Consider the following 15698-nt stretch of genomic DNA (forward strand, 5'->3'; position numbering starts at 1 on the left):
GGTCCTGAAAGGTCTCATTGCCAGTTAGTGATTGTTGATCAAGTTGGCTCTGTTTTGCCCATCTTCTGAGAGCATTAACAACTTACCTAGTCATGGAGGCATCTTATCCAAACCATTTGTCTGGGATAATAAGTTCCAGTGGCAGAAATAAAGAATAGAAGTAAAGTTGCTTGACTCCAGGGGTTTTGACAATTTCAGAAAAACAGCTGGATCTCTGTATAATGAAAGCTCTGTATTTTGAACCAGCACATACTATGTCTAACTACTGAGTTTCTTTGTTACTTAGCCACTCAATGGGTGTTTCGAGCTGTTAACCTGTCATATTTTGGAAGAATTGTTAGCTAATACTGAGACTCCAGAAACTGTGCTCCTGATCTTTCTTTGGAAGATGTCTTCAGTGTATACACTAAAGCAGGATTTTTGCAGCTCTCACAGCAAGGAGTTTTTCAGTGACCAGACAACAGGAACTTAATGACCTTTTCTCAGAATTTAACTTGTTTTGATGTGATTAACCTTGTCTCCTCTTAAGGCAACTAGATAGAGTACATTCTTCATTATTAGTGTTGTCAGGCCTGGCTTATTTTAAACACAATATCTGACCTGCACAAATTGATTCCCCTGCCACGAATTCTCCACACAAGTGTTTGGTTTTGTTTGTGAGGATTTGGGCTTTTTGACTCCTTCCAGTTCTCTTTGTCATCTTTGATTTCCACGTGTTTAGTAGCAGATCTTCATATTTGCAGCTACCATAATGCCGCTGAAGAGCCCAGCATATCTGTGTGTCCTTTGCATTCAAGGCAGCAGCCATAAGACTTTCATCCCCTTTCTGCTCTGTCCCCTAGTAGGATCCATCTTTAAAGACCCAGATCTTACCAGATGTAAGCAACTAGTGGAGCAGGTCTTTTGGATGGTTACTTTAGGGAGATGCCAAGAACATAAGTGCAGTGGAGTCTAGGTATCCCAGAAGAATGTTAGAGACTAGTTGTGGAAGTAACAAAGAAAAATCCATTTTGGAAATAGAATGAATAATGTTGAACTTGGAGTCAGTGATTACTTTGTTAATTAAAGGAACTTTTCTTTGTCTCTGTTGGAAGCCTCCGAGCTTCAATGTCTCAGTGAAGTTATCTTTAAGTATGTTTTGTTTTAACTCAGGGTCACTCAAAAGGTGAATCAGAGACTTTCCTTAGTTTTAAAATCCTTCAATTGACTGTCAGCCAGCTGAGAAAGGAGGAATATTGCGTGCTTGATTTTAGACAACTAGTGGACAAAGGTATCTGTCTAGTATCAAAAGAATTAACACTAATTATGAAAAACAAACTTGGATTTTGAAGGACTTTGGAATATAAATTTAAGTTTCATTCAAGTCCTTACCAGGACTGTGGCTATTACCATACTGCTGATCCATACATGCAACACACAATGTACCTGGCTTTGAGTTGTTATTGTCCATAGTGCACAGAGGTGTTCTTTATAGCAGATTTGTCTTGGAGAGCTTGTCAAAATTGTCCAAAACAAATCTAGCAGCAAGCTAATGTTAACCAGTCTGGAAAACTAAGGTTAGGTGCTCAAGAGCCACCTGCTAATGGTTTTCATTACTGATAAACGAATACTCAGTGTTTTCCTAGTTTCCTAATCTATTGTATCCCACATTCTACCATTTCCAGTTGATATGGATGATGGAACAGTCCAGTTCTTAAGGCATACACACCTTTGACTGACCGAGAAGATTCATTGCCTCTTCAATAACATTTTGTGCCAGACTGACGTACAATATATACCCTCATACAGAACATGTAAACACAGTAGGGTTTTAGTTTGTGTATTTGCCCTTTGTCAGAAGATGGATTTAACAAGGATGGATTGATCAAGATTCTACTGGTGCCAGTATTGAACAATGTGTGCAACTAGAATACTGTAGTCTTCACCTGGGTATCTGAATTAATAGCCCATAGCTTGTGTTCTTGGAAGCACCTTTTATATGTCGTGACTGACATTTTGTGGCCACTGTGTACATGTAATCTTAGAAAAGAGCACTACTATGTTTAAGATACCTATACCACAATTGGCAACCCTGGTAATATAAAGTCTATAGATCTTTAGATTTAGATAAAAGAGAGCTGTAAGTCTATAGAATGGATGTATCAAGCGTGGGGTAAATCTGTCTTGTTTACCTGTCTGAGGTTTTTACCTCGTTAGCAGATAAACCCATGTCACTGAAACTCACAGGCTGTGACTTTGAGTTATCCCTGTGATGAGAGTTCAGCTGCTGAAGCAACCCAGTACCAGGGATTAATGAGGCCAAGTGAAGTGTGCAGCAAAATTGACTTCCCTTTATTAAGGTCACTTTTGTCATATGCCTTTCATCACATGCTAGAAGGGAGTAAAAAGGCTTTTTATCAGTTTGGCTGAGGAAGCTGGATATTTGTCTTGTATTTGCAAATGGGGGGTGCCAGTATTCTGGAAGCCTACTGCAATATTTCTAACAATCTGGAGTCTTAGTCTTTTCTTCTATTAGTGGATTAGTCTGTAAGTGATGCTTAAAGCTTGTCCTTCAAGTCCTTAATAGGATATTGTTTGAGCTGGTGGATACCTGTTTCATTGACCTAAAGGTCTTTGTTGCTACAGCCTGAAGAATAGGAGAGGTTTACACCTTGATTATAGATGATAGGAAGTATGCTGTTTTGTTTGTAGTTTCTTTGAGTGGTCCCATCTAAGATTTTCCCTTTTTTTCCCTCAACCTCACATTATTCCTTGTTTTGAGAAAATGTACTTACTTGTGGAGAGCTCTCTTGGAACACCTTTGTAACTCCCTGCTGCATACGTAGTTTTGGAACTGTGGGCGTTGCTCAAGTCTGCCTCACAGGAGTCAAAGCTATGTTAGGGTTTTTTTCCACTGGAAAAGCTGCCAGACTAATTCAGTTTACTTGAAGTTTAAAACTGTTTGAAAATGCAGTAGGAACAGAGATGCCTGTTTAAACGCTGTTTCTAACAGATAAAACTGTTTTGAAAATGTTAAGAGAATTTCTAGTTAGCAAAAACTGGTTTTTACTGGTCATTTAATAGAAAAGATACCTTTACTCTGGTCATTGAGAACTTTAATATGCTGCTTCAACATTACTCAGATGTCTTAAATATGGTCTTTAAGTTGATTTGGCATTCCAGAGACTGAGGTCTGACTTGCAGAGGATATGCTAAAGGTCCACACACTAGGTTAAGGTTCAAGGATTATTTGGGGTTGTTTTGTGGGTTTGGGTTTTATTTCCTTTTCTAAAATGGCCATTATGAAACGACCATGCAAAGAACAACTGATGTTGTTCATCACTTTTGGAGTGTTTTTAGAAATAGCTGTCATAAGTTTTAAACTGCATCTTCTAGAACTAGGAAGAGAACTTCAGCATTAAGACTCCAAATGCTGATTCTTGATACACCAGCTTCAGCAGTTCTGCTCTAACTATAAATTTCAGTTCCAGTTTACTGGCTTCATTGGATGACAGTATTTATTTGTCTATTGATGGCAAAATAAAAACTACTGGTAAATGTCAACTTTCTGCACAGCGGTACAATTTAAATGGATAATCGAAACATACAAGTAATGTGAAATAAAAAAAATTGTTAGTATTTCTGTTTGAAAAGTCCTAGAGAAGGCACTTCTCACACTCCTAAATAACCAACTGTTCCTTTAAAAATCTTTGTCTTTTAGGATTCTTTCAAGTACAGTTATCCTCCACTGGTTGATGATGATTTTCAAACTCCTTTATGTGAAAATGGGCCCATTACTAATGAAGATGAGCATGAAAGTAAAGAAGAGCTAGATTCAGACACCAAGGAGATGGGAGAGCTGAATGAAGCACAAAATCTTAATCAGAAAAAGGTATCTATGAAGACTTAAACAAGACTAGCTAAATGGTTACAAAGTGGGACAAGAGGCATATAATTTTGGTTATTTGTCTTTGTTTCAACTTTACTGTTTTGTTTTGTCTTCCAATTTGACAAAAGAAACCAGTAAAACTGAAAAATTATACTTGCATTTCAGCCTTGGCTCTTAGTCTGTTAGGACAAGTTTGATACTTCAGAGTGTGTAAAATGTGTACCAAATACTTAGTCTATCTCTTGGAATATAGTGAATTGTAAAATTAAAAAGGGGTTTATTCTTCTGCTTTCAAAGGTTTATGATTTTCTATTTGGTTTATTTTTAATCTTGGGATATTTAGTGGTGTACATCTTAAAATACATCTAGGTTTCTGAGTTGCTTAAATCAGTATGTACATGAGAAAATATTAAGTTAAATATTTATACTGTATTGGATGTTAATTTTTTTCTTAAATTATTGATAAAATCTCAAAGTATAAAGATTTTCATTTATTCTCAGGAAAAATTGTATTCCTACTCCATCAGTCCTGTTTTACGACATAATCTTCCTGCAGTGTTGTTTATCCAGAAATAAAGGCATTGTTTTATACTTTTTTTTTTTCAAGTTCACATGAAGTGATGTTTAAGAATATGCAGTGATAATCACAGAGGATATTGCTGGTGAAAATAGTAGGAAAAATCTGAAATTCACCACTTTAGTGCCATAATTAATTTTGGAACATGCATTGCAAAACTTCTGTTTAGTGGAGTAGAATACTTACACTTCCAGTTTCATTTACTGTTCCAAGTTTGTCAGAATAATTTGAAGCATGCAACTCACTAAGTAGTTCAGTTGTTCTTTGCAGCTTGGCCAGCTTTTCAAACGAAAAAAGATAATTTCACTGACTTTAAGGTCAAAAGGAAGCATTGCATAACAGTGGTGACTTCCTGACCATTAGACTCAGTAGCTTCTTTTGCTTGTAGTGTATTTTCCAAGCTATGATTGTCTGATGCAGAAATATGAGCAACTCCTGTTCAGTGTGTGAGTTGCCTTTGGTGCTTAATAAGCCTCAGTGTTTAGTTTTTTTTAATTTTTCTGGCTGACTTAGCTTTCTACTGTACTTTTTTTTTTTTTTACTCTTGAAATACCATAAAACAAATAATTATTTTTTGGTTTATACAGTGTAATCAAGTTGCTAGTCAATTTTTTTCAGTGAACTGTGATTGACTTCTATGTTCATCATGTGTCAATTAGCCTTAAGGCACTTTTAAGGCCTTACCTTTAACACAGTTCCAGAATTTCAGATCAAATCTAGTTTTTGGTACTGTTTCTGTAAAAAATAGGTGGTTTTCCTTAAACTCAATTCTTCTATTTAAAAATACTTGCTCTTTCTTCTACAGCAAGTGCACCATTGTTTGCCACTTTAGTGTTACATTCTTTTCTAAAATGTGTTTTTTAAAAATGCTCCCGTATTGTCTCAGAATGGTTGGCTTTTTCTTATTTTCTACTTTTACTTGACCAATATCTATTTATATATCTAAATATAAATATTCAAATTTTTAGTAAGGCCACCTTCAAAATTAGTGTGTTTCAGGTGATCTGTGAGAGATCATTATCTTCATTTTTCTATACTACAGGTCTTTGCTTGCAGACTCTTGTCCCCTAAGAATTCATCTGATTTATTTAATATATGTAAGCCTCCTCTTATGCCATAGAAGAACCTATGTTTTTCCACAGAGTACAGGGAACCATGAGTGATAAACTTGGTTAGTAAGTGCCTGTGCAGTAGATGCCTCCACCTTTGTGTTCCATAGTTATATTTCCTCTGGTAATTTTTATAGAACAAAGCTCAGCATATAACTAGTGCACTATATATAGACACTAACCTTTTACTCTAACTTTTATATAATTATAAAAAAAGTTGCTGTGTGATTTCTTTTTATAAAGAATATAAAATTTTGCATTCTTCTCATTTCCGTGCTTAAAACTTGCATGAACTGAATTCTCTTCATGTCTTTTCTCTGTATTTTAAGTGGAATAAAAAGGAGGCTAAGCAAACTCTTCAACCAGCTGAACTTGAATCATGATGCCACTAATTCTTTCAGTCTTCTGCATTCCCCCCTCCACCTGAGTTCCAGAGTTCTTTTTTTTTTTTTTTTTTTTTTTTGGTACTAAGATGTCCAGGCCTGCTGATATGTATTTTCTTAATGTTACAGAGGAAAACCCTCAGAACCTAAGATACCTGCAGTTTTGGATGCACCAATTCAATCAGCATTATTTCTTTTATATTCTGCAATACTTCAGAGTTTCATCTAAAAGTAATTAAGATTATGTTTAGCAACTCTGCAATGTAATCAAGTGTGGAATTGCTACTGTGTTTTCTGTTCAGCGTTGCAGTGATTGTATTGGGGTGTCTGTTTAAATTGAAAAGTTTTGCAGTGGATGAATAACACCAGTCCTTTATTGTCTTAAACATTTGAAGCACTGTAAATTAGTGTGTCTGCAGTTTTCAAAAACCGACTTGTAGGCATGAGGAAAATACATGGGGTAAAAAACAAAGCAGAAGTTTTGTTTCATGCATGTTTATGTTATATAACTTCTATAGCAAATCACTTTCTTCAGTGGATTTCAAGCAGCTTTGGAGAATGAATACATATTAAGCTTGGTCTGTAATATGTAAAATGTTGAAATAAGCCTCCTCATATTCTTTGAAATGCCTGCATGATTCTGTAGTATGTAATCCAGGTTGCTAGTTAATCATTGTAACTATCATTTTTACTCAGATGAATTCAATAGAACACATTTCCAAATCAGAGGAAACTGACAAAACAGAGGTCAAACCAAAAAATGCAAAGAAAGCATTAACTACTTTTAAAGGACCTTTATTACATATCAGGTAATAATAATTTTCCTCAAGTTCGTTGTTTTGTTTGGGTTTTTTGTTTTTGTTTTTTTTTACAATGTGCCTTGGACACTTGAGTACTGAACTAGTTGGTTTTCAAAATAAACTGGTTTTTCAGACTATTAGAGGAAAACAAGTTATAAGCATCTTTTTAAGACTGATTTTTACAAAGCTTAAAGGATTTTTCTGGTTTTACATGTTTTTAGTGAATCTTTTTGTCACCATAGGCATTCTTTTTGTACTGATAAGTATGCATTTCATAGAATTGTAGAAATGTTTCATTTATATTGAGAAACCATTTGACTTAGTTAAACCTGTGCTTATCTGTAAATGAGAGCAGTGGTTTTTGTTTGATTGCATTGGCTTAAGAAAAAACAATGCTTTACCAAGACAGCTTTCACTGTTAAATCTTGCTTGAATTCTTTTACCTTAAGGTGGTATAAATGTCTATATGAGTAGTTTGCACCATTTAAACTTAATGAACAGGTCCAATTTATTTTGTGTGGCAAGTGCTCTATATAAATGGCACATCTGCCCAGAAGCTTTTGTCAAAGATGCTTACATCTTGCAGTTAATTTGCTTTTTATCATTAAATTAGGAAAAAGAAATCAATTAGCCAATATTACTTTTTCTTTTCACTGCCTTTCAGGTCAGGATGCTTGTTTAGAATTTAATTTAGATGTTAACTTTTATTTTCACTTACAGTTTGCTATTAGATGAATGAAGAAAAATGTCTAATTTTTAGGTAATTTCTTAGCTAATTTTGTAAGTGTTGTAATGAATTAGTTTTGGAATGAATTTGAATAATGACATGCTCATTAGCTTAAAAATGATTTTGTATATGTAAATTTTTCCTAATTTTGAGATGAAAAGCCTCCTCTCTATAGCTGTAGTGTCTTGTATGGCAGGACAAAGGCATAGACAGCAGAATTGTGATTTTAGAAAGATGTAAAAAATTTTCTGGGACAATGACAAAAGGAGATGTCTTCTTTCACCTACTTTTTATTTAAAAAAGGGGGCAAATATGATAAGCAGACAACAAAAAAAAATTGCAAACAAGCAAAACTAACACCCAACCCCCCGAGATATACCTTTTTTTTTTCTCTTAAAATATTTCAAGCTGCCCTTGAATATAAGGGTTGCAGTTGATGTAAACTACATGGAAGAGCAAACTTAGTCAAGTATAAAGGTGTCAATACTTGTAGCCTTGCAGTCATGGAAAATAAAATATTGGTATCTCCGTTGTCTTTGTTTGTTTTGTTTTTAAAGTAGACTCATGAGTGCAGTTGTTGCTCTTCATCAATGCTATAACTGTTGAAACCAGAACTAGTTTTCATTTCCCTGCAGTGATTCTCAGGACACTGAAGTTGATTGAACTGATAACAAACAGTGCCATTTATAACCAGTTGTGGGCACCTATCACAGTGACTGTAAGCTCTGCCACTGTGATTAACTTGCATCCTTGCTGATCCCAGCCTTGCCCCTGGAGCCTGACCAGGAAGCTGAGGCACTGCAGCTCTAGCACCATGAAATTGTGGACCAAAGCTGGGTCCTTGTGTTCTTCTGTGTTTGTAGTCACACTCACAGAGGTGACTCCCTCATTTAGACCACTGTTGTATTTGCCTTGCATACCTTACAGGAAAGGGCTGGCCTCTGCCTTTCCTCCCCAATAAATGACTTTGGTACAACACAAAGCAGCCATTTACTTTCACTGTCTGGCAAAGACCAGCTCCTGTGGTGTCTTTTGAAACGAGAATTTCTAGTACAAGTGAAGTGGTTACATTACACACATCAGAGTAGTGTTTCTGTGAAAATTAAAAAGCCTAGGTGTTTGTTTAAACAACCCATCCTCCTAACAGCTACACCTCACCCACTCCCAACACTGTGGAACTGCTTGATTTCACAGACAAAAGTCACAGAGTAGTGGCCCTCAAGCCTTTTTTTTCATTTGTTTGTTTTCTTTGGCCAATAGCCACAGTGGTAGAACAAGAAAGATCAGGTTCTAGCAAAATGATCTTTTTCTGTGGTTTGTTTTGATGCTAATTAATATTAATATTTTCCTGTCTCATTTATGGTTTATCTTGCAATTGCTGTAACATACAGTGCAGTAGTACAATATTAAGATAGCCAAAATACTTTGTAGATACAATCCTTCCTGTCCCTACTGATCATTGGTTACTTAAGTTGAGAATTTGGAAATGAAAAAAATACTGAGAGGATGAGGAGATAGAATTACTCTATGAAGCTGTTTTAAACCCATCAGTTTCTTGGTTTCTGCCTTATTTGGCACACTTCCTTCTTCCCCACCAAAAAAAAATATATATTCTTGTCATGTGGACTGTCTACTGCATTTTAGAATATCAGCACCCCCTACATGCACAGTCACCACTGGAATCCACTTCCAGCATGGGCATTCAGGCTTGCCTTACAGCACCAAGGGTTTTTCTTCTCAGCCAATGCACTGCTTTGTTTTAAGTGAGAGAAGAAAAGATTCATACTGTAAAGGGAGGTCTTTTGAGAAGGAGGTCAAACTAACATGAAATTGGCATTCTAAAAGAGGACAAGGGATAAAAACCATATTTTTTTGAAAAAGGTTTTCTGTTAAAAGAATCTGCAGTTTTGTAGTACTGTGTAGTGCAGCAGTTCTCTGTGTGCTCCTACTGTGACATAATGAAAGAAAACGTTTTGACTTGTTACTCAAGTTTCCTTTCAACTTAGATGAGCATGCCCTACCTTTTGCCTAGTAGTGTTTGTTTGAATGCTTATCCAAAATTAGTTGTGTTTGATGTGGTTTAAAATATTTCATGCGTGACTCTCGTAATTGCACAAGAATATTAAAAATGAGCAATAACTTTATTTATGCATGTGACACCACAAATATGCAAAGACTGACTCATAAGTACAAGTGAATTTAGCTGTACTGGTTGAAATGATTGCCAGTTGCAGTGCACTATATCAGTACTGGGATAGATGTACAAGGTGATAATTACTCCCTGTCTATGACATCCTATATTCTTTAAAATTAGCATAAATTAAAATCAGCAATGCTTTCCCTTAACATAATGCTCTTAAGATGCAGTGGCTGACTCTATATATACGTTGGTTCTTCCTGTTGTTGCAGCTGGTCATGTTCTTCCAGATGGGAGAAGTCAAAGGTAGTAATCAGCTGAGGCAGCTAGTTCCACTTGTCATGAGTCAACCCTCAGCTTCACTACAAAATTTCTTCTGCATTGTGTTTTCACAGCTTTGTTTTATGAAAATCTGTTTATACTGTCTGTAGCTGCAGGGTTGAAAGTATTTTATGTTCCTGTAGGTGTGGTCAGGTTTTTTCTATGATATGTTGTAAAGATAATTTGAAGAAACTAATTCTTTTCGAATTTCCTGTTAGCCCAGCAGAAGAGCTATATTTTGGATCCAAAGAAACTGGAGAGAAAAAATGTTTGATAGTTCTCACAAATGTCACTAAAAACGTAGTGGCTTTTAAAGTAAGTGTTTTATGTGTGACTTGGTTTGCTTTACTAAATGTGTAATTTTTACTTGTTGAGGAAGAATAAATGCTATTAAACCCATTTTTTTATTCTGTTGTGATGTTTGAAGCAGATCAAAGAAATCTTCTGGCTGAATTTATGCCTATAATGTGCCACCTCTAAGGGGATAAATCAGTATTACAAATCTTTGGAGCACTGACTGGGAAAGAGCTATAGTGATGGTTAGTTTTTTAGTGAGAGTTTAATACTTCCTGAAGAAGAAAGGCTTGAGCTTGGAAAAGTCATCTTTTTAGAATTCTTCTTTTTAAATATTGGCTGAAAACAATTTAGTAATGCCCCAGAATGATGGAGATCTATTTGCAAATGTCAACATCAAAAGAATGAATGCAATTATATTTTCTTCAGAAATACTGAGTTGACTTGCATCTTTATATGGTTTTTTTTCCCATATTTTGTGTTCTCTGTGCACTGAAATAACTAAAGTTTCTATATTTCATATTAAAAATTATAATGGGTAGTCCACTTGATATTCTTGGCTGGTTTTAAAAATGTATGCAAAGGAAAAATAGCAAATGCAAGAAAAGAAAGATAAAAGTGGTTGAGAGGAGGAAGAAGTCAAATACCAGAATCATATTCCTCCTACAAAATTATGTATTTTAGAGACTTGTCCTAATATTCAAGCTTTTCGGGATTTAGTTATTAAAGAATGAGGGAGGTTATGAAGCAGTTGTAGTCTGTGCATGCACTTACTCTGTGTTTGTTTGGTATTTCTTGTTTATAGGTGAGAACAACTGCTCCTGAAAAATACAGGGTTAAACCCAGTAACAGCAGCTGTGAACCTGGCACATCACTGGATATAATAGTCTCTCTTCATGGTGGTAAGTAAAAATTTGCAATACCATTTTTAAGAAATCTGGGCAAGTTTTATTAATAGATTGATGCTCTAAATACTGATATTTGTATGTGCTCGCCAGTGTTTAAGACCAACTGACACCTGTGTCTGCTTGACTTGTTTGAGAATGTTACTGTATGTTAAAAAAGCATGGATGTCAGGAAGCATTTCAGTAACTGCCCATACTGATTTACTACTCCACTTAGGTATAAGCAGCTGTTATCTTCAGCCCATTCTGTTTCTTGCCTTAAAAAACAAAAAGCCTGATTGGCAGCTGTCTCTCTTGTTCACTAGTGCAGTGGGAGTTTATCTGCAGTAAGTCAGTTTCCTAAATTGTTGCAAGGACAAGTGAATTTGCTAGTGAATGCATTCTTTATAAAATTCTGGGTTGCTTTTGAATTGTTCAGATGAAACTACTTCTGTTAAAACTGTATAATTTTGGGAAAACTGTAATCAAAATTATTGAGCTTTAGAGAATGATTTCGTTATTTTTATTTCTAGTAGGTCACTTTCTGGTGTCCTGCAATCAACCAGCTCTCATCTTATAGCACTTTCAAAATGCTTCTATGCTCTTTGTAATATTGTCATTCTATCTAAGCGCACATTTATTGATTTGGGTTTTTTTCTTCTTTGAGGGCAGGTTTTTCAGCTTCTCTGCAGGATCGCTTCCTTATAATGGCAGCAGAAATGGATCAGTCTTCTGGGGCAGGCGCACCAGAACTGACTCAGTTCTGGAAAGATGTCCCTAGGACCAAAGTGATGGAACATAGGTGAAGTTATGTTTTAACTGAACACACAGATATTTGTACTCTTGCTTTCTAGATCAAAAGCTTTCAAAACGTCATTGGTGAACTGAAGAAGCCTTTTCAGGCTATCATTGCAATAGTAATTTTAAAAATTATTCAACCAGAACAGATAATAAAGAGCATATAATAACTGTTAGATAGACTGTTTACTATTAATTATAAAATGTTGTAATAAATTTGTGATTTTTAGTGTGCATTTTTGTTCCCTTTTCACAGGCTCAGGTGTCATGTCATAGAAAGCAGTAAGCCTTCTTCTCTGACATTAAAAGACAATGCGTTTAATGTTCCAGCAAAAACAAATGAAGATTTACATATACAGGTACTGCTGTACTCCTTTGTGCTGCATATTGAACAAAATTATAAGATAAAAAGAATTTTCGCTGAACTTTTTTGGTACCTTGTAAATTATACTATTTGAAAAGGTCAGCAATTGAAAGTAACTAAATCAGTCATAGTGGTTTAATTACTTTGTTGAATGACAATGGTTTAATAAAATGCTACTTTCAGTGCAGTTTGCTCATTCCTTTTACGTGCATACCAATCTGGGGTACCAGTGAGCCTCAGTGGTAACTTTTGCTTCCTAGTGTAAAGATGCTACCTGCTTGATACAGGCTGTATGGGTTACCCATAATTTAAGATTTGAAGCTCCTTTATGGAACAGAATCCTGAAGTATGTAGTGATAGAAAAGGTATTGCTGAGGGATCACTGTGAGAAGCCTTTTTTTTTTTTTCTATGCTTATAGTTAATGTCTAAATAGCTCTGAGTACTTTCATGCACAGTAATTCTAATTTAATGAAGCTGTTCTATTTTCAGCTAACTCGTTTACTGCAAATTAATAAAAGACTTGAAGAGCAGATGAATCGCTGCCTCTGGTTCCAGCAGTTGTCAGTTGTTTTATCTTTGCTATCAGTTACTGTTGCTGCCTTCTGCTTCTACCTGGCTTCTGCCCAGAGAAGCTAAAGAGAGTTGCTGTGCCCTGGATGTACTGCTGCCTATCGTGGTGTGTTGGAGTAGAAGAGATTGCAGTGCTGCACTCAGATTCTGGAACTGCCAAAATGAGGTTTGTGAGCCTACAGCAATGAACAAGGATACAGTTTGCTGGGGGAAAAAAAAAAAAAGAAGAAATGAATGACCAGCAAATGAAAATACTGAAATCACTGTCTAAGCTGACAATTAGAATAGGGCATGAGGAAGATCTTAGAGCTAGGGCCTGTTTTCACTGTACAACTCAATAAAAACTACTGAACTAGAAGGAGGAAACCACATACAATATTTAAGCTGTTTAGATTTTTTTTTTCCTTTATTCAACTACTTCAAATACAATATTTCATTTCTTTTCATCATATTCATTCTTACATTCTGAATTACTCTCATAGAAGATATAAGCAGTCGACTTAGTGTATTCTAAGGTTAATCTGTTCATTCAGGAAAACTTACAGGCATTATGTAGTACAGGCAGATTTTTTATATAATCTGTGTACATGCACATATAAAGGAAGATATTTGTTAGTAATTATTTTGGTAATTCAGACTCACTGCTTTCATTGGTTAAATTCCTTATTATTTTGCTTCTTCTGAATGCAAAGTTACTGTAAATATTTCTTACCAAGTAGCGTACACACAAGACACTATTCCTATTCTTTTTTTTTTTTTTTTTTTTTTTTGTAAAGGAACTTGTATTCAAATTGCAGAAGGAGTGTGAGACTTGCCTTTTGGATTGTGATGGCCTATTATTGGTTCATAAAAAGGCTATTAAATAGTCGGTGTAAGAACTTACTCTGAGTTGTGCAATATGGTTAAATTACAGATGAGTTTATGAAGAAAGCCAGTCAAATCAGGAATTAAATAGTGTAGAAAGCAACATAAAAGTATTATATCTGCCATTTCACAGAAACTGTTGTGGAAATGGCAAATGAAGCTAGTGAGAGCTTCGCTGACAAGAATTCTTTGTATTCATTGCTGTAAATATGTATATTAAAATGATAAAAACTTAAAAGGAGACTGATGGTATCTTTCATACATTTAAGATTTTCACTTTTAAAGAGATTTAAAAGTTAAAATAATTCCATTACTAGAATTAATTTTTCCTACAAATTGGCTTTGTAACAGATCATTTAGTTTTGTCTGCTGACCTCAATAGATGAGAAGCAATTATTGAGGAAAAATAAAGGTCATACCCTGCTTCTGTCTTTTTGCTTAGTGTGTTGTCAATCTAGGATCATTTCTGGGAAACAGAAAAGGGCAGTTTAAAATAATGCATTAATAAACAGATTAACTGAAAAAGCCAGCAATTTGATTACTAAGAAAAATACCATTTAAAAAGCAAGATTACAGAAATGTTTGGCACACAGTCTTCTGTCCTTTCTTAATTTATACAATGTTTTACCACATCTGCATTTTCTTAATTTTTCATTAATCTCATTTCTGTTCAGTTTGTTTCTCAGTATTTTGTTTTCCTAATGAGTTGGCAATTTATATTATTCACTGCTTATTATGAAGCTGTTACTTGGGTTATTTTTATGTGCATGCAACTTAAATGTTTTGCTTCCAACAAAGTGGGTTCTTGTCTTATTGAGAAAGGTAACGAAGTAATTTGTAACCTTAAGATAATAATAACCATGCTATTAAAATACCAATTCCTATTTTGGAGTGGATTGAATAGCACTTTATTGTAAAATTGCAAGAAATATATTCTTAAGAGTCTTTGCCAATATGAATATTTTAATGTTTTGGTGCTTTCATATATTTCAGTATTTTATTACTTATTTTGTTATTGGTATTTTCTTTGTATGATGAATCAGATGAACATCTTTTCTATTTTAATATGTTTTAGAAAAATACAGTTAAAAAATAAATATGAGGAAATACACAGTCTTGAATGTTTAGTGTCTTAAACATAGCTGTATCTCCTGATGTTTTCTTGTTAGTCTGCAGATACTTAATATGGGATCAGTCAATATGGTAGCGATTGTTGTAGGAGTCTGTTGTTGTACAGAAGCTGTGATGATACTTGTCAGACAAATGTAGAATGGTTGATATTGGCTTCTTGAACAGAATGTCCGATGTGATCACACAGCACGTGCTACTGGCATGTTAAATGGTACCATGGCACAAGTAGTGCAAGTCCACACAAAGCAGATACATGTGTATTCGGTAAAATGAACTGTCGTCTAAACATCGCACAGTAAATGGAAAAATATATATAAGAAAAAAAAGAGGCAAAGTAATAGTACCTTTTCTTAGCTTAACATTGACAATGGTCAACTTCCATGTTTTTCTTCTGTGAGAACTTCGTTGTTTCCATCATCACAAAGCATTTTCCCAGTTGTCAGTTGTAGTTTCAGATTTTGTTTGCCAGCCCTCAGAAACACAGACTTCAGCCAGTCCATTCTGGAAGGTTTTGTGTTTAACATGCACTGCATTACACAGTTCACAGCAGTAACATGATTTGGTACCCAAAATTGAGAGAATAGTCAAAAGATTGTTTTCAAATTTTTTACTTTCTTACAGTACATGAAACTCGGTTTTTAAAGCTGGGGCATTTTAGAACTCTAGGCAACTCACAAAATAAGATTTGATTACATGCACTATCAAGATCTAAGATTTAGTTTTCCTTTCCCTCGTTGCAGAGTAGTGGTTAACCTTGGCTTTTACAGACAATTAAGAGACAGCAATGATTGTAATCCTAAAAATTGGCAGTTTGTGCCCTAAAAGAGCACATGCTCCCTTCCTAGTAAGTAATTTTTGTGCCCTGTTCTG

At 35.0% G+C, this 15698-nt stretch overlaps 1 protein-coding gene across 2 annotated transcripts in view; it reads left to right on the forward strand.

The window, feature by feature from the left end:
- The window catches only part of MOSPD2 (motile sperm domain containing 2), a 33193-nt gene extending 18385 nt beyond the window's left edge, over positions 1 to 14808 (forward strand). For both annotated transcript variants that reach the window (XM_017812302.1, XM_017812303.1), the window contains exons 9-15: positions 3701 to 3871; positions 6634 to 6746; positions 10141 to 10237; positions 11022 to 11118; positions 11773 to 11902; positions 12155 to 12257; positions 12753 to 14808. In XM_017812302.1, the coding sequence (XP_017667791.1) occupies positions 3701 to 3871; positions 6634 to 6746; positions 10141 to 10237; positions 11022 to 11118; positions 11773 to 11902; positions 12155 to 12257; positions 12753 to 12899 (858 nt within the window). In that variant the 3' untranslated portion in view covers positions 12900 to 14808. The remainder of the gene's footprint in view (positions 1 to 3700; positions 3872 to 6633; positions 6747 to 10140; positions 10238 to 11021; positions 11119 to 11772; positions 11903 to 12154; positions 12258 to 12752) is intronic.
- The last annotated feature ends 890 nt before the right edge of the window (positions 14809 to 15698 follow it).

Source organism: Lepidothrix coronata, unplaced genomic scaffold, assembly GCF_001604755.1.
Source record: "Lepidothrix coronata isolate B3197 unplaced genomic scaffold, Lepidothrix_coronata-1.0 Scaffold35, whole genome shotgun sequence".
NCBI lineage: Eukaryota > Metazoa > Chordata > Aves > Passeriformes > Pipridae > Lepidothrix > Lepidothrix coronata.